At 38.2% G+C, this 19,542-nt stretch overlaps 1 protein-coding gene across 2 annotated transcripts in view; it reads right to left on the reverse strand.

The window, feature by feature from the left end:
• LOC111147538 (interphotoreceptor matrix proteoglycan 1) overlaps nucleotides 1–19,542 on the reverse strand; it is a 125,931-nt gene that overhangs the window by 95,564 nt on the left and 10,825 nt on the right. The window contains exon 2 of one of the 2 annotated variants that reach the window (XM_022503620.1): nucleotides 6,249–6,482. The exons of the other annotated variant lie outside the window; for it this stretch is intronic. Within the exon in view, the coding sequence (XP_022359328.1) occupies nucleotides 6,249–6,482 (234 nt within the window). The remainder of the gene's footprint in view (nucleotides 1–6,248; nucleotides 6,483–19,542) is intronic. 2 annotated transcript variants of the gene reach the window in all.

A 19,542-nucleotide genomic window follows, 5' to 3' on the forward strand; every position in this document is an offset into this window, starting at 1 on the left:
AATCCTTCTATTTACCAGTTCAACGTACCCTCAGGCATGTTGCTTTTGGTCTCAGGTTAAGTCTTCCTTTTATTTCAGTCCAATTTAAGGCTTGTTTTGTGCCTACATCTTCCTAGCTCTGCTCCTTTCTCTGCTGCCCTTTTCCTATTTCAGAGACACAGAACACCCTCACCCCCATTTAAATCTCCTTTTTCCAAAGGCTCTGAGAGAACTTTCTCCCTAAGGCACAAATGTCTGAAGCTGCTTAAAGAATTATTTTCCAGGGAAGAGAGATTACAGCCAATGCCACATAAATACAAACAATTATAAGAGAATATTATGAAAAATTATTTGCCAAAAAATTGGGCAATCTGGAAGAAATAGATAAATTCCTAGAAACATACAAATTACCTCAAACAGGAAGAAATAGAAAACTTGAAGAGATGAATAACCAGCAAGGAAACTGAATCAGTAATAAAAAATCTCTCAACGAAAGTCTAGGACCAGAGTCTTCCCAGGGGAATTCTACCAAACATTTAAGGAAGAATTAATACCTATTCTCAAATTGTTTCCAAAAAAAAAAAAAAAAAATAGAAATGAAAGTAAACTTCTAAACTCACTCTAAAAGGCCAGCATTATCTTGATTCCAAACCCAGACAAAGACCATACTAAAAAAGAGAACTATAGGCCAATATCACTGATGAACACGGATTAAAATATTCTCAGAATTGAGCAAATTGCATCCAACAGTACATTAAAAGAATCATTCAATATAATCAGTGAGATTTATTCCTGGGCTGCAAAGGTGGTTCAATATTCACAAATCAATCAATGAGATAAACCACATTAATAAAAGAAAGTATAAGAACCTTATGATCCTCTCAACAGATGCAGAAAAAGCATTTGATGAAGTATAACAACCATTCTTAATAAAAACCCTCAGCAAAGCAGGGATAGAGGAAACATACCTCAACATCATAAAGGCTGTATACGGAAGATCCACAGGTAATATCATTCTTAAGCAGGAAAAACTGAAAGTTTTTCCTCTACAGTCAGGAACAAGATAGGGATGTTCACTCTTATCATTACCACTACTGAAGTCCTAGCCTTAGCAATCAGACAATAAAAAGAAATAAAAGGCATCCAAATAGGCAAGGAAAGAGTCAAACTTTCACTATTTGCAGATGACATGATACTCTATGTAGAAAACTCAGAAGACTCTACCAAATAATTGCTAGAACTGATATATGAATTCAGTAAAGTCACAGGATACAAGATCAACATACAGAAATCTGTTGTATTTCTATACACCAATAATGCAGCAGTAGAAAGAGAAAGCAAGGAAATGATTCCATATAATTGCACTGAACCCCATAAGATATCTAAGAATAAACCTAAACAAAGAGGTAAAAGATCTGTACTCTGAAATCTATAAAATGCTAATGAAAGAAATTGAAGATGACACAAAGAAATGGAAACACATTCCATGCTCATGTATTAGAATAACAAAGATTGTTAAAATGTCTATACTACCCAAGCAATCTTCACATTTAGTGCAATCCCTATCAAAATACCAACAGCATTTTTCATAGAGCTAGAACGAACAATCCTAAAATTTCTATGGAACCAGAGAAGACCCTGAATAGCCATAGCAATCTGACAAAGAAAAACAAAGATGGAGGTATCACAATTCTGGACTTCAAGTTATATTACAAAGCTGTAGTGATCAAGACAGTATGGTACTGGTTCAAAAACAGACACATATATCAGTGGAACAGAATAAAAAACCCCAAAATAAACCCACAACTATATGATCAATCTTCAATGAAGCAGGAAAGAATATCCAATGGAAAAAGGACAATCTCTTCAACAAATGCTGCAGGGAATACTGGACAGCAACATGTAAAAGGATGAAACTGAACCACTTTCTTACATCATACACAAAATAAATTAATAAATTAAATTAAATTAAATAATAAAATAAAATAATAATAAATAAAATTAATTAATAAATTAAAAATTGGTGAAAGATCTAAATGTGAGACAGGAAGTGATCAAAATCCTAGAGAACAAAGGCAGTAACCTCTTTGACAATGGCCAGAGCAACTTCTTAGTAGATGCGTCTCCTGAGGCAAGGCAAACAAAAGCATAAAATGAACTATTGGGACTTAATCAACCATGTCAGAATGGCTGAAATGAACAACATAGGAAACAACAGATGCTGGTGAGGATGTGGAGTAAGTGGAACCCTCTTGCACTGTTGGTGGGAAGGCAAATTCATACAGCCATTCTGGAAAACAATATGGAGGTTCCTCAAAAAGTTAAAAATAGAATTACCCTATGAGCCATAATTGCAGTACTAGATATTTACCCAAAGGATATAAAAACACAGATTTGAAGGGGCACATGCAACCTGATGTTTATAACAGCATTATCAACAATAGCCAAACTATGGAGAGAGCCCAAATTTCCACTGACTGATGAATGGATGAAGAAGATATGGTGTGTATATATATATACATATATGTGTGTATGTATACACACACACACACACACACACACACACACACAACACACTGGAATATTACTCAGTCATCAAAAAGAATGAAATCTTGCCATTTGTAAGGATATGGATGGAGGTAGAGTATAATATGCGAAGTAAGTCAGTCAGAGAAAGCCAAAACCATATCATTTCACTCATATGTGGAATTTAAGAAGTGAAACACATGAACATGGCAGGGGAAAGAGAGAGGCAAACTATAAGACAGACTCTTAACTGTAAAGAACGAACTGAGGGTTGCTGGAGGGAGGTTTTAAGGGGATGGGTTAAATGGTGATGGGTATTAAGGAGGGCACTTGTGTTGAGCACTGGGTATTATATGTAAGTGATGAAACACTGCATTCTACTCCTGAAACTAATACTACACTACATGTTAACCAACTGGAATTTAACTTAAAAAAAAAAAAAAAAGAAGAAAGAAAAGAAAAAAAAAGAATTATTTCCCTGGGGCATTGTCATTTATAGGGATTAAAGTGTGAAAAATGAAACAGGGACCAGTAGTTTTTCTTTAGACTTTCTGAGGGGGCAGGTTGTTTTGGTGACTGCTCTGATGTCATTTTTCTTACCTCTTAGCTTAGCACAAAGCAGGAAGTGTAGAAATTGTCTGATTGGGAGAACAGGGGCACCAGCCCATGTCCCACCAGGAGAGTTCCCCCATCCTTACCAAGAGGGCATCAAAAGAACCCTTGAAAGTTGAAGTATCAAAGGATCTCAGGTCTTAGAGGAGTCTGAAAACCTCTGAAAGCTGGGTTTTTCTAACCTTTTAACTTTCCTGTTATCTAACTTACACCACCATCCTTCCCTAAATCTACTGGGAGAGATTTCTGCATAGATTCTAGGGAAATCCTAAACCTTGCCTCTTCAGTCTTCCCACTGTTGCTGGTCAATGTCTGAAATCTGACCACAGAGTCTTAATCTTTTGGCTGAAAGTTATACTGTAGGCTCTTTGGTAATGTGGGAAGAACCCCAGGGAACATGCATCCTGGAGGCCAGGCATGCCCTGGGATAATCACTCACATTTGTAAGGATTAGGTTAGACCAATGGTATGTAAAAATGTCTGCCACCAGGTTGGGTACGCATTAGATGGAGAGATAACACACTGGAATAGGAGTCAGAATGCTGTGTTCTAACCCTGCTCTGCCACCTGACTGAGCATGTTACCTCATTTTTAAAATTTCCGTTGTGGGGTTGTTGGCTAGATGTTCTCTAGACCAGTGCTTCTAGAACTTTAGAGTGCAAATGGATTACCTTGGGATCTTATTCAAATACAGATTCTGGAAGTAGATGTGATGGGGTCAAAGTAAGATCGCATTTCGAACAAGCAGCCAAATCCTGGTGATGCTGCTGGTCTATGGACAACACACAGAGAAGCAAGAAGTAGGATGCCCTCTATCTTAAACTTTCTCTAAGGCATATATTAATTTGAAAGAAAGATGTAGCTTTTGATATTGAGTTTGGGACAGAGGTGGAGGGAGAGAGAAGAAGAAGGAAGAAGAATAGGAAGAGGAAGAGAGTGAGGGAAAGAGAGGGAGGGAGATAGAGAGGAATGGGAACTTGAAGGGAGTTTGCCTAGGGAGGAGAACAGGGTTCCCCTGGGAAGCAACCAGAAACAAACTTGCCTGTCTTGAATTTGTGTTTTGGGATGAGTATGTTTATGAGTCTACCATGAAGCTCAGATCATTTTCATTTGTGTTGCTTTAAGCATTAGAAAAAGAAATATCTCAATATTCCATTTGATTTGATGAATGTGGAAGTTTTCTTTCCTAAGTTTGAAAGATGTCAAAAGATAATTTTGTAAAAGCAGCAACAAAAACAAGAAGTGTGTTACTCTGTCAAAGGAGCACCACTTTGTAGCTGGGTCTTATTTCTTGTTTCTTTGTGAACCAATTTGTTAGACTTAAGAAAACCATGCTGATGAATAGTAAAATTTCATATCACCCAGGGGCAGCCATAAAGATAATGGACTGTTGTTGCTGTGGGGATAAAAACAGTGGTTTGTTTCATCCAGGAAAGCAAGAATGAAAAAGGTAAACCTAATCAAGAATAAAGAATAAAATTCAGGGTTAAAAATTTGGTTGCAGCAATAAACAGTCTATTTCATAAATACCTGCAATGAATCCTATTTGTGAGTGTCATAAAGCATTAGAAGTTATATGAAAATAGCAGTTGTGCTCATATTCTACGTGATGCATATGCTACATATTTCACTTCCATTCATGAACAAATAACATGAAATTTACCAGTGTCATTATCTGATCAATGTGTAGGCACATTCAAAATGAATAATTTACACATTTATTGTCTTTTCTTTGCATTCCCAATGGCCTCTTTGCCTCCTGTATCCATCAATAAGCATTTACTCAGAAACTGCTATGCAGAGGTGCCATGCTAGGACCTCAGAATAATAATAAAGTGTGCTTCATTTTCTATAATTAGAGTTCTCCTTCTGACTGTGATCCAGCACTTGTCATTTGTCTGTGGGTGTGGCTTCTGTGAGAAAGCAAATGTCTCTTCCACATAAAATGAGACATATGAGGAACATAAGGCTTGGTATTTTTGAGACTGTTACGTATGCCTCCAAAACCCAGCAAAAACTCCCCAGACTAACTTAACCTTTGTATATTTTATAGATGGAGATACTCAAGAACTTTGTAGAATGTTGGTATCATGAAAGAGGTTCTCTGCTGTTGTAATTTGCAATACATCACAGGCTAGAACTGAACCAGCACATTATAGGTAATGGGCTTAAAATAATAGAGCAGAGCAGGTTGTGTTTTTTGGATTGGAAAAATTATCTCCTGTGATGAAGGTGGACCTCAGCAAACCCCTCAACTTTCAGGTGTAAGATGAATTGAATTTAGGCTTCAGCTAGCTAAGATATTTTGTGTTATTTGGAGCAACCTGGGGGATTTAATAGTATCTACTAAAGATTGTATTTTGTTTTGTTTCCATTTAAAGAAGAAGTCATGACGACTTTTTCATCTGTAGTGAGTGAATGACAAGGATATCCACTGATAGCTGTGGTGTGATTGAACTCCATAATGATTTCTGAGAAAGCCACAAGAATCCCGTTATGCTGACTTGGGGTGAAAACTGCACTGTAACTCTGCTGGAAATCACAGTAATTGTGTTGTAAATTCTGTTAACAACCCCTGCATTATATCTTGGTAACCACTGTTAATTTGTGACTCCTCTGCACTTGGGTGTGCCACCAGGTTTCCAAACTTCAGAACTTTTTGCTGGATCAGCAATAAACAACTTAAACTTAACAAGAAGGGAGTGAGGATCTGGACTGTAATGTTGCTTTTGAAAAATGAAATCTTAAGTCATAAATCAACTTGCTAAGATTCCTGACATTGCAATCATTCTGTGCTTCTCACTTCATAATAATAACATTAAAATTCAATATTGGGCTTTGGCAAAAATAAAACAAAGAGATAATACTCAGATGCTAAGACTTTCTGATGACTTGTTAAATGCCTTAATGGTTCTATGTTGCATAGGACATTATTTTAAATGTAAAGCAGGTATCTACCGTAGTTTTGAATGTTTACTATTCATTACTCTCAGATTAGTTGACTGATCTTTATAACCCTTGTGACTAAATAAGAGATTTGGGAAATTTGGGGCTAAAGACAACGTATGGATGAGTGAAAGGGAAAAGATAAAAAGAAAGAGAGGCTAAACAGTTTCCATCTCTTTCCTTACCTCTCAATCTATAATAAGCTTGAAGACTTGCTAAAATCTGTTTCATGGATTCCTGTGGACAGACTTTAACCCCAGTTGGGAAAAATGTTGACCTTTTTGTTCGATGCTTGGCCAAATCGAATATTCGTTTCATGGTTGACACTTTGAACATTTTTGCAGTACTTTCGGTTGTTTCGATTCTTGGGGCATTGTCTATGTCTTTAGTTTCAGAATGGTATATTTTAATGGAGAGATCTGTAAAAGAAAGATTGATTTCCTGGTGAATATATACATTGATATATGTGAAACATACGATAAGTGAATGAAATAAACTTAAAAGTTATAATCCTCTGATTTATTCAAGTTCTACTTTCGTTCAACTGCCAAATTTCAGTGACGAGGCATTTTTAGAAATAAGGGAATAGCATAATGAGCTGATCAAGTGCATTTTTTTTTTTAAAACTAACATCTCAAATCATCTTGCCTTTAGGAACTGCCAAATATTGAAACCATTTCCCACACATCTCTAAAAATCACTCCCCACTTAGCACTCAAGCCTCCCAAGAGATGCCTCTTTTGATAGACATTATAATTCAAGTGGGGAATGATAGCACATTGTGGTACCCAGAGCTACACTCTGGATGAGGAAGTGGCGTGCTTCTAGAAGCCTGGGGGGGAAATGCAACAAAACAATCTTCCTGCCTATTAGAGGCAGCCCTAGGATTTCTGTATGGTGGGGCTTAGAGGGCAACACAGTGAAAGTGGGTTGGGGCAAGAACATGTGTTAGAGTTGACTTTACAGAGTGAGCAGGATATTTTATGGAGGGAGGTTAAAGGAAAAATTAAGGGGCCTATGAAGAGATCAGGTTGGCAGAGGATTTCACTCCCTGAGCCATTTCATCCTGCTGGCATTGCTGTGTCAGTTACGGTTAGGTCTAGGCTTCATTTTTAACTCTCTGGACCTTTCATAACAGTAACTTACATTCATTGAATACTTTCTTACTTTGAATTTCTCTCACATGTGTTATATTATTTCACAAAAGCTCTGCTATATTGATGAAACTGACATGATTTTTCTCAGTTTATCACATGGTAGGGTATACTGAGGCTGGGAGGTGTCAGAGTCTGTTAACAGTGGTCAGATCTCAATTCCTCCTGTCCTGTTTCACCTCTTTCCATTTATCTGTCTTCCATTTAAGGAAGGAATGACTGAGGAACAGTTGGGACTGTTCACTATGGACCCTTGAGATCCTAAGCTTGTGGCTTACTGAGACTTAGATTCCCAGTCTGCTAAAGAAAGAAGGGCCTCAAACTCTAATCTTCTGGCACAGACAAGGGAATCAAGCAGAAATCCAAGAAGGGTAGCTGCAGAGCAACTCAAGTCTTGCCACTAAGCATAAAAGTCCCTCCTTCTTTAGAGAGGGTGGACCAAGTCCTGAGGGAATACATATTCTCTGTCATTTTGAGGAGTCTTAGAGGACTCTGTCAATCTCGGACAGTGATAAATTCTTAGGACTCTCCAGGAAGAAAGGGAGCATATGGATTACTTTGCTCATCCAGCTACACATCAAACCAATAAATCATAATCTCTGAGTGATACGCATCATCAGCAACTTTGGAAGGTCCCTAGGTGATTCTATATACATGCAGGCTTGGGAAACCGCTGTTTTATGGATCTGTAAGGGCATTTCACGTGAAGAGTCAAGACAACCCATTTCAAAATGGCTTAAACAAAAAGGAAGTTATTGCATAGAAAGGAAAGCTAACAGTAAGGAATGCCTGGGGAAAACGGAGCTCTAACTCTGCCTTTCTGCTGTTCTCCTTTCCTTTTTCAGTCCCCTCATGTGGTGACTTTATCTGTAGGCTGGCTTCCACCAAATTAAACTTGCTTACCCTTGTTCATTTTGAAAAACAACCTTTCCCTAAAGTATGGCTGACTTACGCCTTATGTCTGGACCAACACCAGTTGCCAAGGGATACACCAATGCCACTGGTTTGAGCTGAATGATCACAGAGCAGGGGACTGGAATTACCCTGTGTGGCTCATTCTAACTGTGGAGGTGGCCAATTTTCCCTGAGTTAGGCTGGCTGCATGGCAGACTGGAAGATGCTCATTGAACACTGGCAAGTGCAAGAAGGGGATAGGATCTGAGTGTACAGCCATTAGTGCCCACTACAGGTAGTAAAATGGGAATTCTAGCTTAGGAATGTTCATTTTTAGTAAACTTTCAAGCACTCACAAGTTTCAGTGTAAGCCACAGAGAAGTTTTTGTAATTAAATTTCAAATACCACTAAGAATGGAAGAAAAAATGTGCATCATTAGATAATTCTAGGCCTATCCAGTATAGTAAGCACAGACCATACTTTGGAAAACTGTGCTACCCATACACTCTGCACTTCTTTCTTCTCACAGTGCCTATCACAATGCTGGTCCTACTCTCCACTTTGTCACCCCCCACAAAGCTCTGCCCTTTGAGGTTGGTTCTATTCTTACTTTTTTATGTTATGCTCTAGTAGAACTCTCTGAATGACTTGCTTTGGGAATAGTATTTACTCCCCCCCCCCCCCCCCCCCCCCCCCGCCGGCTCTGGGAAGAGTGCCCCGGTCCTGGCATTGTTCCTACTTGGATTCTTCTGGATCTTAACACTTTACTCATATCCAGGCTTTCTCACATAGATCTACTTGTTCTGGGCCTTTGGACTTCATTTTGTTAGGATAGGAATAGAAGGTGGTGAAAAATTACAGATTTGCTCTGTGTCCCAGAGTCCTATGAGCTCTGACCTGTTCCCTTTTCCTTACCAGGGTCAATCTTCCCTATTCTCCACATGTCCTGTACACATAACTGGTGGTCAACAATGAGGGTGAATTAGGATGAAGTGAGACTTGGTTTGCTTGGGATATCCTGTTTTATTGCAGCTATCCCTTCATTCTCACATGTATCCCTGTTTGGAAAATGAATTATATGGTCCCTGAATTTTAAATATCTCCTTGCTAAGGGAGATCTGTGACAAATTTTCTACAAATGGTTGTCTGCCTCATAAAGGAAGCACCTCATTCCATTTTTAAAATCTCTACCTAGTAATTCTTTCTTTGAGATGAAAGTTATCTTCTAGTAGCTTCCACCCATTAGTCCTATTTTTGCTCTCTGGAATACCAAAGGCCAAGTTCACAGTTCCTCCTATTTCCCCTATGTTAAACATTTCTCTACTTTAGGTTAACCATCTTCCATCTTTCTCTGGTGTCCTTTTTCAGATGAGTATCTGACACCTCAGCTTGTGTTCCTCTAAATTACATAGAGACAACTACAGGGGATTGCCTGTGATGATACTAATCACTTATGGATCAAAATCTTCTGCCTGCATCTTGACCCCAAGTCATCACTAGAAAAGAAGTAGGCAAAGTCTCTGAGAACAGGGACTAAGGGTTACCTGGGTCCAAAAATATTTACAGAAGTAGCCACACTTAGACTTAAAAAGTCTATCTTTCCCAAGGATTTCCAATCAAATAAACCCCAAATTTAAAGAACTGAAACATGGAATGCTACAGATTCCAAAGAGGTAAAAAGAGCTGACATTTATTGGAACTAATGGAAGCAAGCTTTGGCAAAACAATTAGATCACATTAGATGTTGTCCTCTGTCCTGCCTAAATAGTAATGTTGAAATTGAACTGAACTTTGATTCTCTGGATGTATTTTCATGTGTTTGATATTTTTTCTTTATATAAGTATTTAGAAAGAGTAGGTAAAAGTTTGATGAGAATAAATTGATAGTTGAATGACCTGCTATAAAAAAGGAGCATACTTAATAGAAGATTAGAAAATCTTTTGAGGCAGAAAATACTTGACAAAACATGAGTCTAACCTCTATGATGATGAATTGGCTGCCATCAACAGCTGTTTCTGGGTGAAGTTCAAAGTTACAAAGAGAAAGAAGGGCAAAGTGATTTCAGAAAAAACAAACAAAAAAACCCTCTATTTTTTCCAGAGTACAAGAATATTAGAAAATTTAGTTAATTATAATATGTATTTGGACAAAAATAAATGTAATCGTACTATATCATATTGTGGATTAATCACCAGGAAAACAATCTTAAGCCAATAGTTTTGGGAAAAAGTCATATCATTGAATGAGGAAAAGAGAAAAATGGAAATTAATACATTTGCCTATTTAGAACTTCTAAATATAGGCAAGAGACAGTTGATATTCATTGCTTACTTTCTAAATTTAATTTAAATATGTTCATTATTTGTGAAAGAAAAATGTAGTAGCAACAGAAATCGTATGTTGCTCAACTAGTCAAAATGTTTTAATAGCACTTGTGGGGTACAGGACCTTGGCTCTGTGACTCACCAGCTGCACAAGTTGGAAGCACTTGACCTGACTGTGCCTCAGTTTCCTCCTGTAAAATGGTGAATGACAGTGCCTCTCTTACAGGGTTTCTGTGACATTAGTAAAGGAGTTACCACTTGAGCAGCACTTAAAACACTGTTGCACACAGGGTAAGCGCTCAGTAAAAACTCCTTTATCCAACTGTCCATGCAGGCCACTTCCTGGTATCTCTTTTCCTTCTTTCCATGCTCTTTCACGACCCTTCTCCTCAGTCCTCAGACAAGACTATGCACGTCCCCAAAGTCTTCCTGTGCTTCCATGCTTTAATGCTCTTCTCATGTTTGTCTGTGCCTTCATATTAGAGGGCTGCTCTTTTTCTTCTTCCTTCATGGTTCAGTTTCTAAGCTTTCTTTCCTTCTTACTAAGCTTTCTTAGACCCCACACTCAGAATTCATTCATTGCTCCCTTGCATTGCTTTAGTGTGGCTCAGATCTCTACTGATTTACTGATTCACCAGTGTTCATTAAATATCTACTATGTTTCAGCCCAGGATGGCATATAGGGGTAAATTAGATGGACAAATGTCATGAAATTTGTGTTGTTGTGCTTGCTTAAAGAATAATTTGTTGTAAATACATTTTCCCCTTTAGACTTCAAATACCTGAGTATTATGAGCTTGTTCTCTCCCCAGTTCACCTTGGTGCTTACCTAGTACAGGGTCTGGACAGGACACATATGCAGTACATATTCATCAAGTGAATTCATGAAAAATTCATGTGGAACTAGTAATGAGTCTTTTACAATATATGTATGAATTGGATTCATTAAAAAAACCATTAGGCCATAAAAATTAGTTTCCTATGTCCTGTTCACCTATATTATTGCAACCTCCCTTTTAAATTATTTTCTCTGTGCTATAGGGTTTAATATCAGAGGCTTTGGACACAGCTATCTTATTAAAGATAATATCCCAAGTGAAAAGACAAAAAAATTCCTTTGTGAATGAAAACCAAAAGAACAGAAAGGAGATGAGTTATGCATATATTTTAGTAAAGTCAGCATTTCTATATACTTTCAATTTATCCAAGAGTAAATAAATAATAAATGGAACCAATTAAAACCATGGATATCAATGGGAAATAATATTAATATTGCCTAGCTCTTTAGGATGACAAGACCTCAATTCCCTTGCCCCTCAATTATTGTAATTGAGAGGTAAAACCATAACCATGTTAAATTCAGCCCTCTTCCTCCTCCTCACTCGCACTCTTGTAGCTGAACATGGATGGAGAAAAACAACCATTTGGATTCACTTTCAATGTATAATACTTAACTAGGATCATACTAAGTTTCCTTGGTCCACTGAGTTTCTCACTCTCTGGGAGAACTGCATACAAATTTTCTCAGATTTCCTGCACTTCTTGCCGATTCTCACTTTCAGCTGATGACCTTGTTCCACATTTTATTAAGAATAAGAGGAGCAAGAAAAGGATTTGATCGGTGTTCAGCACTGCATCTGCTCACTGACCGCATCCGAGTTTATACACTCTGCTTTCTCTCCTGGGACTGCTTGATGAGCAGTCTGCTCCTACTCAAGACCTATGCATTCACTTATGCACTGGATCCCACCTTTTTTCTTTTTTCTTTTTTTAACCTCTTGAGGACATTCTTTCAGAAACTCTTCTGTCTTTTGCCCACATCGTTATTTCCCCTCTTTATGCTGGATTATTCCTAGTGGCCTATAAACATGCTATTATTTTTCCCTTCTTAAAGGATTCTCTTGATAACATTTCCCCTCCAGCTATTGGCCCATTTTTTCCATTCACACTGCAAAACTCTTTGAAAGATCTTTACCTGAAAGATCTTTACCACTTTAGCTGAAACAAAGCAAGGTGCTCTTTGGGTGAGGATTCCTCTGATACCACATGTAAAGATATCAACATATCCCCTTGTATTTTCTTCTCTTTTTTCCTCCGTTCCTGTGTGTGTGTGTGTGTGTGTGTGTGTGTGTGTGTGTTTATTTTATTTATTTATTTACTTTATTAATTTCTTTTCAGCGTAACAGAATTCATTGTTTATGCATCACACCCAGTGCTCCATGCCATATGTGCCCTCCATAATACCCACCACCTGGCTCCCCCAACGTCCCACCCCCCACCCCTTCAAAACCCTCAGATTGTTTTTCAGAGTCCACAGTCTCTCATGGTTCATCTACCCTTCCAATTTCCCTCAACTCCCTTCTCCTCTCCATCTCCCTATGTCCTCCATGTTATTTGTTAGGCTTCACAAATAAATGAAACCATATGATAATTGACTCTCTCTGCTTGACTTATTTCACTCAGCATAATCTCTTCCAGTCCCGTCCATGTTGCTACAAAAGTTGGGTATTCATCCTTTCTGATGGAGGCATAATACTCCATAGTGTATAAGGACCACATCTTCCTTATCCATTCGTCTGTTGAAGGGCATCTTGGTTCTTTCCATAGTTTGGCGACTGTGGCCATTGCTGCTATGAGCATTGGGATACAGATGGCCCTTCTTTTCACTACATCTGTATCTTTGGGGTAAATACCCAGTAGTGCAATTGCAGGGTCATAGGAAAGCTCTATTTTTAATTTCTTAGGGAATCTCCACACTGTTCTCCAAAGTGGCTGCACCAACTTGCATTCCCACCAACAGTGTAAGAGAGTTCCCCTCCATTCCTTTTTTATTTGGGGGTTTGCAATGTGCTCATAGAGCCTGGTATATCCGACCTGCTGATGCATCACTTCACCAGAAGGTGTCACTATGTAACATAATATATGCCGAAAACTGATTGTTGGAAAATAAACTGTTACCACTTTGAGTTTGGAATTGTAGATGTTGAGTACTGGCTTTTGTTGATGGGGGTGATTTTTCAGCAAAACAGATCATTTGAGGAAGGTCTGAGACAGCCATGGTGGAATGGACTACCAACAGGTTGGGAGGTTCTCATGAGAGGTGTGGCAGAAAATATTTAGGCGTGCAGGAAGGAAGACAACATGTCCATGGGCAGAGCACCCTCCAGCAGGCTAAGAAAAGTGGTCAACACTGATGGTTTAAACTGGTGAGGGTCTTTTTTTTTTTTTTTTTTTCTTTAGCCACTCTCCCCTGGAGCTAACCCAAATCCTGCAACCTGGTATAGCTTTGAAAAGTTTGGAAATTTTCATGTATATAGAAAAGGAATTTAATTCAACAAACACTGAATTCAAATACTAAATTAAAATATGACTTTATCCTAAGGAAAAGTCAAATCTGTCCAAGGGTAGGGTGGCAAAAGCCTCTGAAATACCGGGCTTTTGATTCTTCATTTATTGTTTTAAAATTAAATTGCCTAAGCACATCTACTAGCTAATGTGAAGGCTAGCCCTTCATTCCAAAGTATCTTTTCTACTCTAGGTTCTAGGCTGGTAGCCATATGGCCTTGATGTTAACATGCATCCTGGAAGCCCTGATAGTCCACACCATCTCCATCAAATCATTTTTTTTCCTTCCTATACCAAAGTTGGCTTCCAGTTTTAGGCTGCTTATGAAGTTTCCATTTCATGGCTCAGCTTTGCCCATGAATCAATCTCTTTCTTAGTTATATATTCAAGTGGATCCTTAACCATCCTGTTTGGACCACTCCTCACTAAACTCACTTCTAGAGAGAGATTTTCCAGCCATCTAATCCTGCAGCCTCACAATACAGGATTACTGTACACACATTGTGACAATAAAACAGACAATAGGAAAAGGAAGGAATGGGGCTTTTATGGCAGCACTGTTATGAGAGCAACAGTCACTGGTATAAGCATATAAGCACTTAGCAAACCCATTATGTTTCCTAAGGGAAAAGGCCACAATGCCTTAATGAATGAATTAACAGAAGTAGAGAGAAAAGTTACTGGAATTCCTATAGAACAAAAACTTCCATTTGAAGAACAGAATTCCACAGAGAGAAAGTAGATAACATTCCAGGATCAAATCAATGACTGGAAATTTTCAAAAATGATAATTCAATCTTGCATAAACTTCCTGACTTTACCAAAAATGAATGAGGGGTTATGGCCTTTGTGCAAATGTTCAGCTTCTTTGTGATCAATTATATTCCTGTCTACCCACTACCTTAGTAGAAATGTTTGATTACACACTTGAGAAATTTTCCAATGAGCAAGGACAAGATGTACATTGTGCTTAACACACCTGGATATGCCTCAAAACTTGTACAGATATACTGAATGCCTTGTTTAATGTTTTTCCAAAAAGTTGCACGGATTTTAAGCATACTGTTTTCTACACGACCAAGTGAGAAACACAGGAGCGTCTACACCTTGTTTTCCCACCTTTCTTCCTACATGTGTTCCCATTAAATTTCTATAATACCACCCCCTAGTAAAAACACGTTGGAATAAATGATAGAGAAGATAATCATAGAAATTAAGGAAATGTCCAGTGATTTGCCTTAATGAAATATGAAGTGAATAAACTCTTTGAATAGTCAGCATACAGATCGATTGACTGTCAACAATGCATGGGTTTCTCTCTCTGAAGCTTTTGAAACTAGGTTGCCATCACAGCCTTCCTTACCTTCAAAACGCATTTGTTCAGCAACATCACACTCTGTGAGAATGGTAATCAGTGGTGCCTTGTCTCAAAGAATTAGAGCAGTTGCATTATCTTTTTCCTCATTGCAAAATCAGGTTTAGCCATTATACTTGGTATGTCAGAACAAAAAGGGTCAGGACCGTGGAAAACCATTATAAGAAATAAAGGTTGCAAATTCCTATTTTCTTTTTTTAATTTTTAAAAGATTTTATTTATGTATTTTTGAGAGGGGAGGATAGCACAAGCAGGGGGTGGGGGTAGGGGCATGGGAGACAGAGAAGCAGACTCCCTGCTGAGCAGGGAGCCCAACACGGGGCTCAACCCTAGGACCCTGAGATCATGACCTGAGCCAAAGGCAGACACTTAATGACTGAGCCACCCACGCACCCTAATTCCTATTTTCTAGTCTTTCTTTCTATACCTTAAGTATTGAGCCCCTTCTCTACCTCATTGCATTGAAAAAACAAAAAACAAAAACCAAAAAAACCCCTAATCTTATAGGTGAGGTACTGACCTCATCTGAGAAATTCGTTGAGGTACAAAATAGCATTTCTTGTTGAGGGCACATGCAGCTTGCTGAGTGGGCAGGAACAGGACAGAAGTAAGCTAGAGAAAGGGGGTGTCTCTTCTGTGTCCAGAGGGGGTTGACCTCTGAATAGGTGGAGTCATAAGTTTTTCAGGTGTGGTGTCAGGAGTGTAGGGGCAGGGGTCCAGCAGAGCCATGTCCTCAGCAATATTTGGAACAGAAATGTGTGCTAATCCCTCCACCCCTTCGTGGGGAGAGAGAGGAGGGCATATCGAGAAGAGGAGGAGAGTCAAAGATGACTGGCCTCTCTGTCTGGGAGAGGAGAGAAACCCAATGGAAGTACTTGTCATAGGGTAGTGTGAAGATCTCACACTGCTGCTTTCATCTAACACGTGGCATTGCTTCATCATGGACGCTGGCTGAGGTCCATGCACAGCCACTGCCGGTTTCCGGACATTGTTCCTGCTGTGATTCCAGAACCACAGGAATGCCCTTGACTCTCAAGTGTTCTCAAGGTACATCGTATGGGGTCACACAGATTGTGGGAAACTACAGGATCAACACATTGCCTCTGCACGGTGTGCTAAATTTACTTGAGAGTTTTAGCAGGAAAGTTTAAAATGTTAAGGATTATAAATGAATTTCATGTGAGTACATAAGCAAAATTAGCAAAATCCTTTCTCCCCCAAATAAGCCAGTCTTGAAAGTTCGAAAAATAGGATATTTCTATAAAAGCTGTGGTTAACTGTAAAGTATATTACTTTGAAAAACCGGTGAGTGGAGCTGGTTGAGTGCTGAGGTCAGGTAAACAAGATGTGAAACTGAGGTGAGAACAGTTATGTTCAAGTTGTTCGCCAGCCTAGCTGGGGATTATTTTGAGGAGCTAAAAAGGAAGCCAGCTGTGTTTTCTCTAGCAACTGGATTTTTAGTACCCCTCAAATCATTCTGGATAGGCAGCTTCCTTCTCCCTGTACAAGTGGGGCCAACTCCCTTAAGTTGCTTTTAATCTTCTCATCCTTACATTAACTTAAATCCTATTAATTTTTTTCCTTTCTTCTGCTTCCCAGTTTTTAAATACATCATGGATACTTTTTTGACATCATCTCCATAGGTTTCAGAATCCTTCCAGAGTTTAAATAAACACACAGGTTATGGATAAGAGAACCCAAATGGAATATTACCAGTAAATCTGATATGTGATTGACCAGTTGCAACTGTACCTCAGAAATGTATGGGACATTATAGTTTAGAGCATTTTTTGAGCGTAGCTTGACACAAATGTTCGGTGGCATGGAAAACAAATGGTTATGCTTGAAGAGTACCAGGTAATTCATAAGCCAGAGACAGTCCATGATGAGTTCATGATCTGCTTAGAAGTGGATGAAGAAGACAAGTGATAGGAATTCATAGAGACCTACCAAGAACCTACAGAAAAAAAATTCTCCAAAATTCAGGAAAAAAGAAAGTAAGAATGTGGATTTGCTTATGGGACACATTAAATGACATGTGCCAAATACCCACTTTCCTTCTGGTTCCAGTTGTGCTGGGATGCTGGACCATGAAGTATCTCTCTCCCTGTGATTCCACGGGTGCTATAGAGCTGGAACATATGATGCCTACAGAACTCATATCAGAATTAGCTGTAATTTATCTCAGCATCTTTATAGTCTAATTCTTATTGCTGCTTGTGATTCTGATATTGCAAACCACGAAAGACAATATTCATCATTTTTAGTGTTTTCATGCAAGCCTGATCTTGGAGTATGTGGGAATTCTGAGTAGAGACAATTGTATGCATAGCAATGGTGCATATATTTCCATAAACAAAAAACATTTTAACTACTCAAGAAGAACAGAATTGGGGCAGATTAAACAGAAATAGTTGTAAATCTCTGCCTGTTAACCTTCTGATGCACAAAGACCTATCACAGTTCATGTGGAGTAGCAAAGTAAACTTCATTTTGAATACCTGTGGGGCTAAAGTTATAGTAAGATAGTCCTGCCTTTTTGAGTCACTTGCTGAACTTGGGCAATAACCTCTACATGTGTCCGATTTCTAACCTATAAAGGGTATGATAATAATTCCAATACCATAGTTTTGGATTAATACTTGCATGCTATGGTTTTGTTTTGTTTTGAAGACTAAATGACAAAATGTCAAGAGTTTTGCAGAAGGCCTGGCACATTGGTTTTCTTTTTTTAAAATTATTTATTTATTTATTTGACAGAGAAAGAGATCACAAGTAGGCACAGAGGCAGGCAGAGAGAGAGGGGGAAGCAAGCTCCCTGCTGAGCAGAGAGCCTGATGCAGGGCTCGATCCCAGGACCCTGGGATCATGACCTGAGCTGAAGGCAGAGACTTTAACCCACTGAGCCACCCAGGCACCCCAGCCTGGCACATTGTTAACTGTTACTATGATCTAGTACCATTCTATTCTAAGGCTTAAGGCTAGGAACAGGATAGGAATAGAATCACCTGACTTACCAAATAAAGTACAGGACATCCAGGCAAATTTGAATTTCAGATGAACAGCTAATAATTTTTTTAGTTTAAGTATATTCCATGTAAAATTTGGAACACATTAAATGCAAATGGACAAAATGTTCCTGTTAAAAGATAGAGATTGTCATACTGCATTTAAAAAAATTTTTCACTATATGCTGTTTTTGGAGACATATCTAAATAGGAAGAGAAGTTGAAATTAAAAGGATAGAAAAAGTTATAATTTGCAAACACCAACCAAAGGAATGTTGGTGTAGCTATATCAATATCGAATGAAGTCAGAGCTGTGCGGGTAAATGTTTAATAACCAGCTCTTGGGGGTGGATAAGAAGGCTTGATTTGTGGCATTTGCTAATTTCCATGTGTTAATATTCCCTCATGGCTGATTTCAAGCCACCTAGTGTGACATTACCAAATACTAACTTGTGAAGAGATGTGCACAATTGGCTCCTGTAAGTTAGTATGAGTCAGTTTCAGCACACCAGTGGACAAAGTTTCTTATTTGCCAGAAGGTATTAGAAAGAAGATAGTTTAAATGATAGAAGATTAAAAGTCATCAGAAAGGGCGCCTGGGTGGCCCAGTGGGTTAAAGCCTCTGCCTTCAGCTCAGGTCATGATTCCAAGGTCCTGGGACTGAGCCCTGCATCCTGCTCTCTGCTCAGCAGGGAGCCTGTTTCCCCGCGCCACACCCTCGCCTGCCTCTCTGCCTACTTGTGATCTGTCAAATTAATAAATAAAAAATCTAGAAAAATAAAATAAATAAATAAATAAATAAATAAAATTAAAAAAATAAAAGTCATCAGAAAGAGGTAACAAGTCAAAATTTTTTGTACTTAATATTATAACTTCAAAATATATAAAACAAAAGTTGACAGACTAATAATGAAAGTTAATGAAATCAATAATAATAATAATAGCAGGTGAATTTTAAGGATCTTTCTTCAGTAATTGATAGAAAAAGCATATAAATCAGTAAGAATATAGAAGATTGAAAACATAGTTAAACTTGACCTAATAGACATGTATAGAACAGTACAAAATAAAAATATTAAGTATTATAAAACATGTTATATTTATAATATAAAATATCCTTTTTTTCAAGCACAGGGAGAACTTACGTAAATATTGGCTATATATTGAACTATAATGCAGGTGCATTATGTTCTTGGACAACAGAGAAGTAAACTAAAAATCAGTTGTAAAAAACAACTGAAAAATCTCCATATATTTGCAAACTAAAAAAAAAAAAATCCTTATAAAAAACTGATATATCAATGGAGAACTAATGTCGCATATTAGAAATATTTCTATCAATGATAAACAAGTTTAAGGCACGAAAGAATTCCTTTT

Source organism: Enhydra lutris, unplaced genomic scaffold, assembly GCF_002288905.1.
Source record: "Enhydra lutris kenyoni isolate GAN:26980312 unplaced genomic scaffold, ASM228890v2 scaffoldscaffold17, whole genome shotgun sequence".
In the NCBI taxonomy this organism is placed as follows: Eukaryota; Metazoa; Chordata; class Mammalia; order Carnivora; family Mustelidae; genus Enhydra; species Enhydra lutris.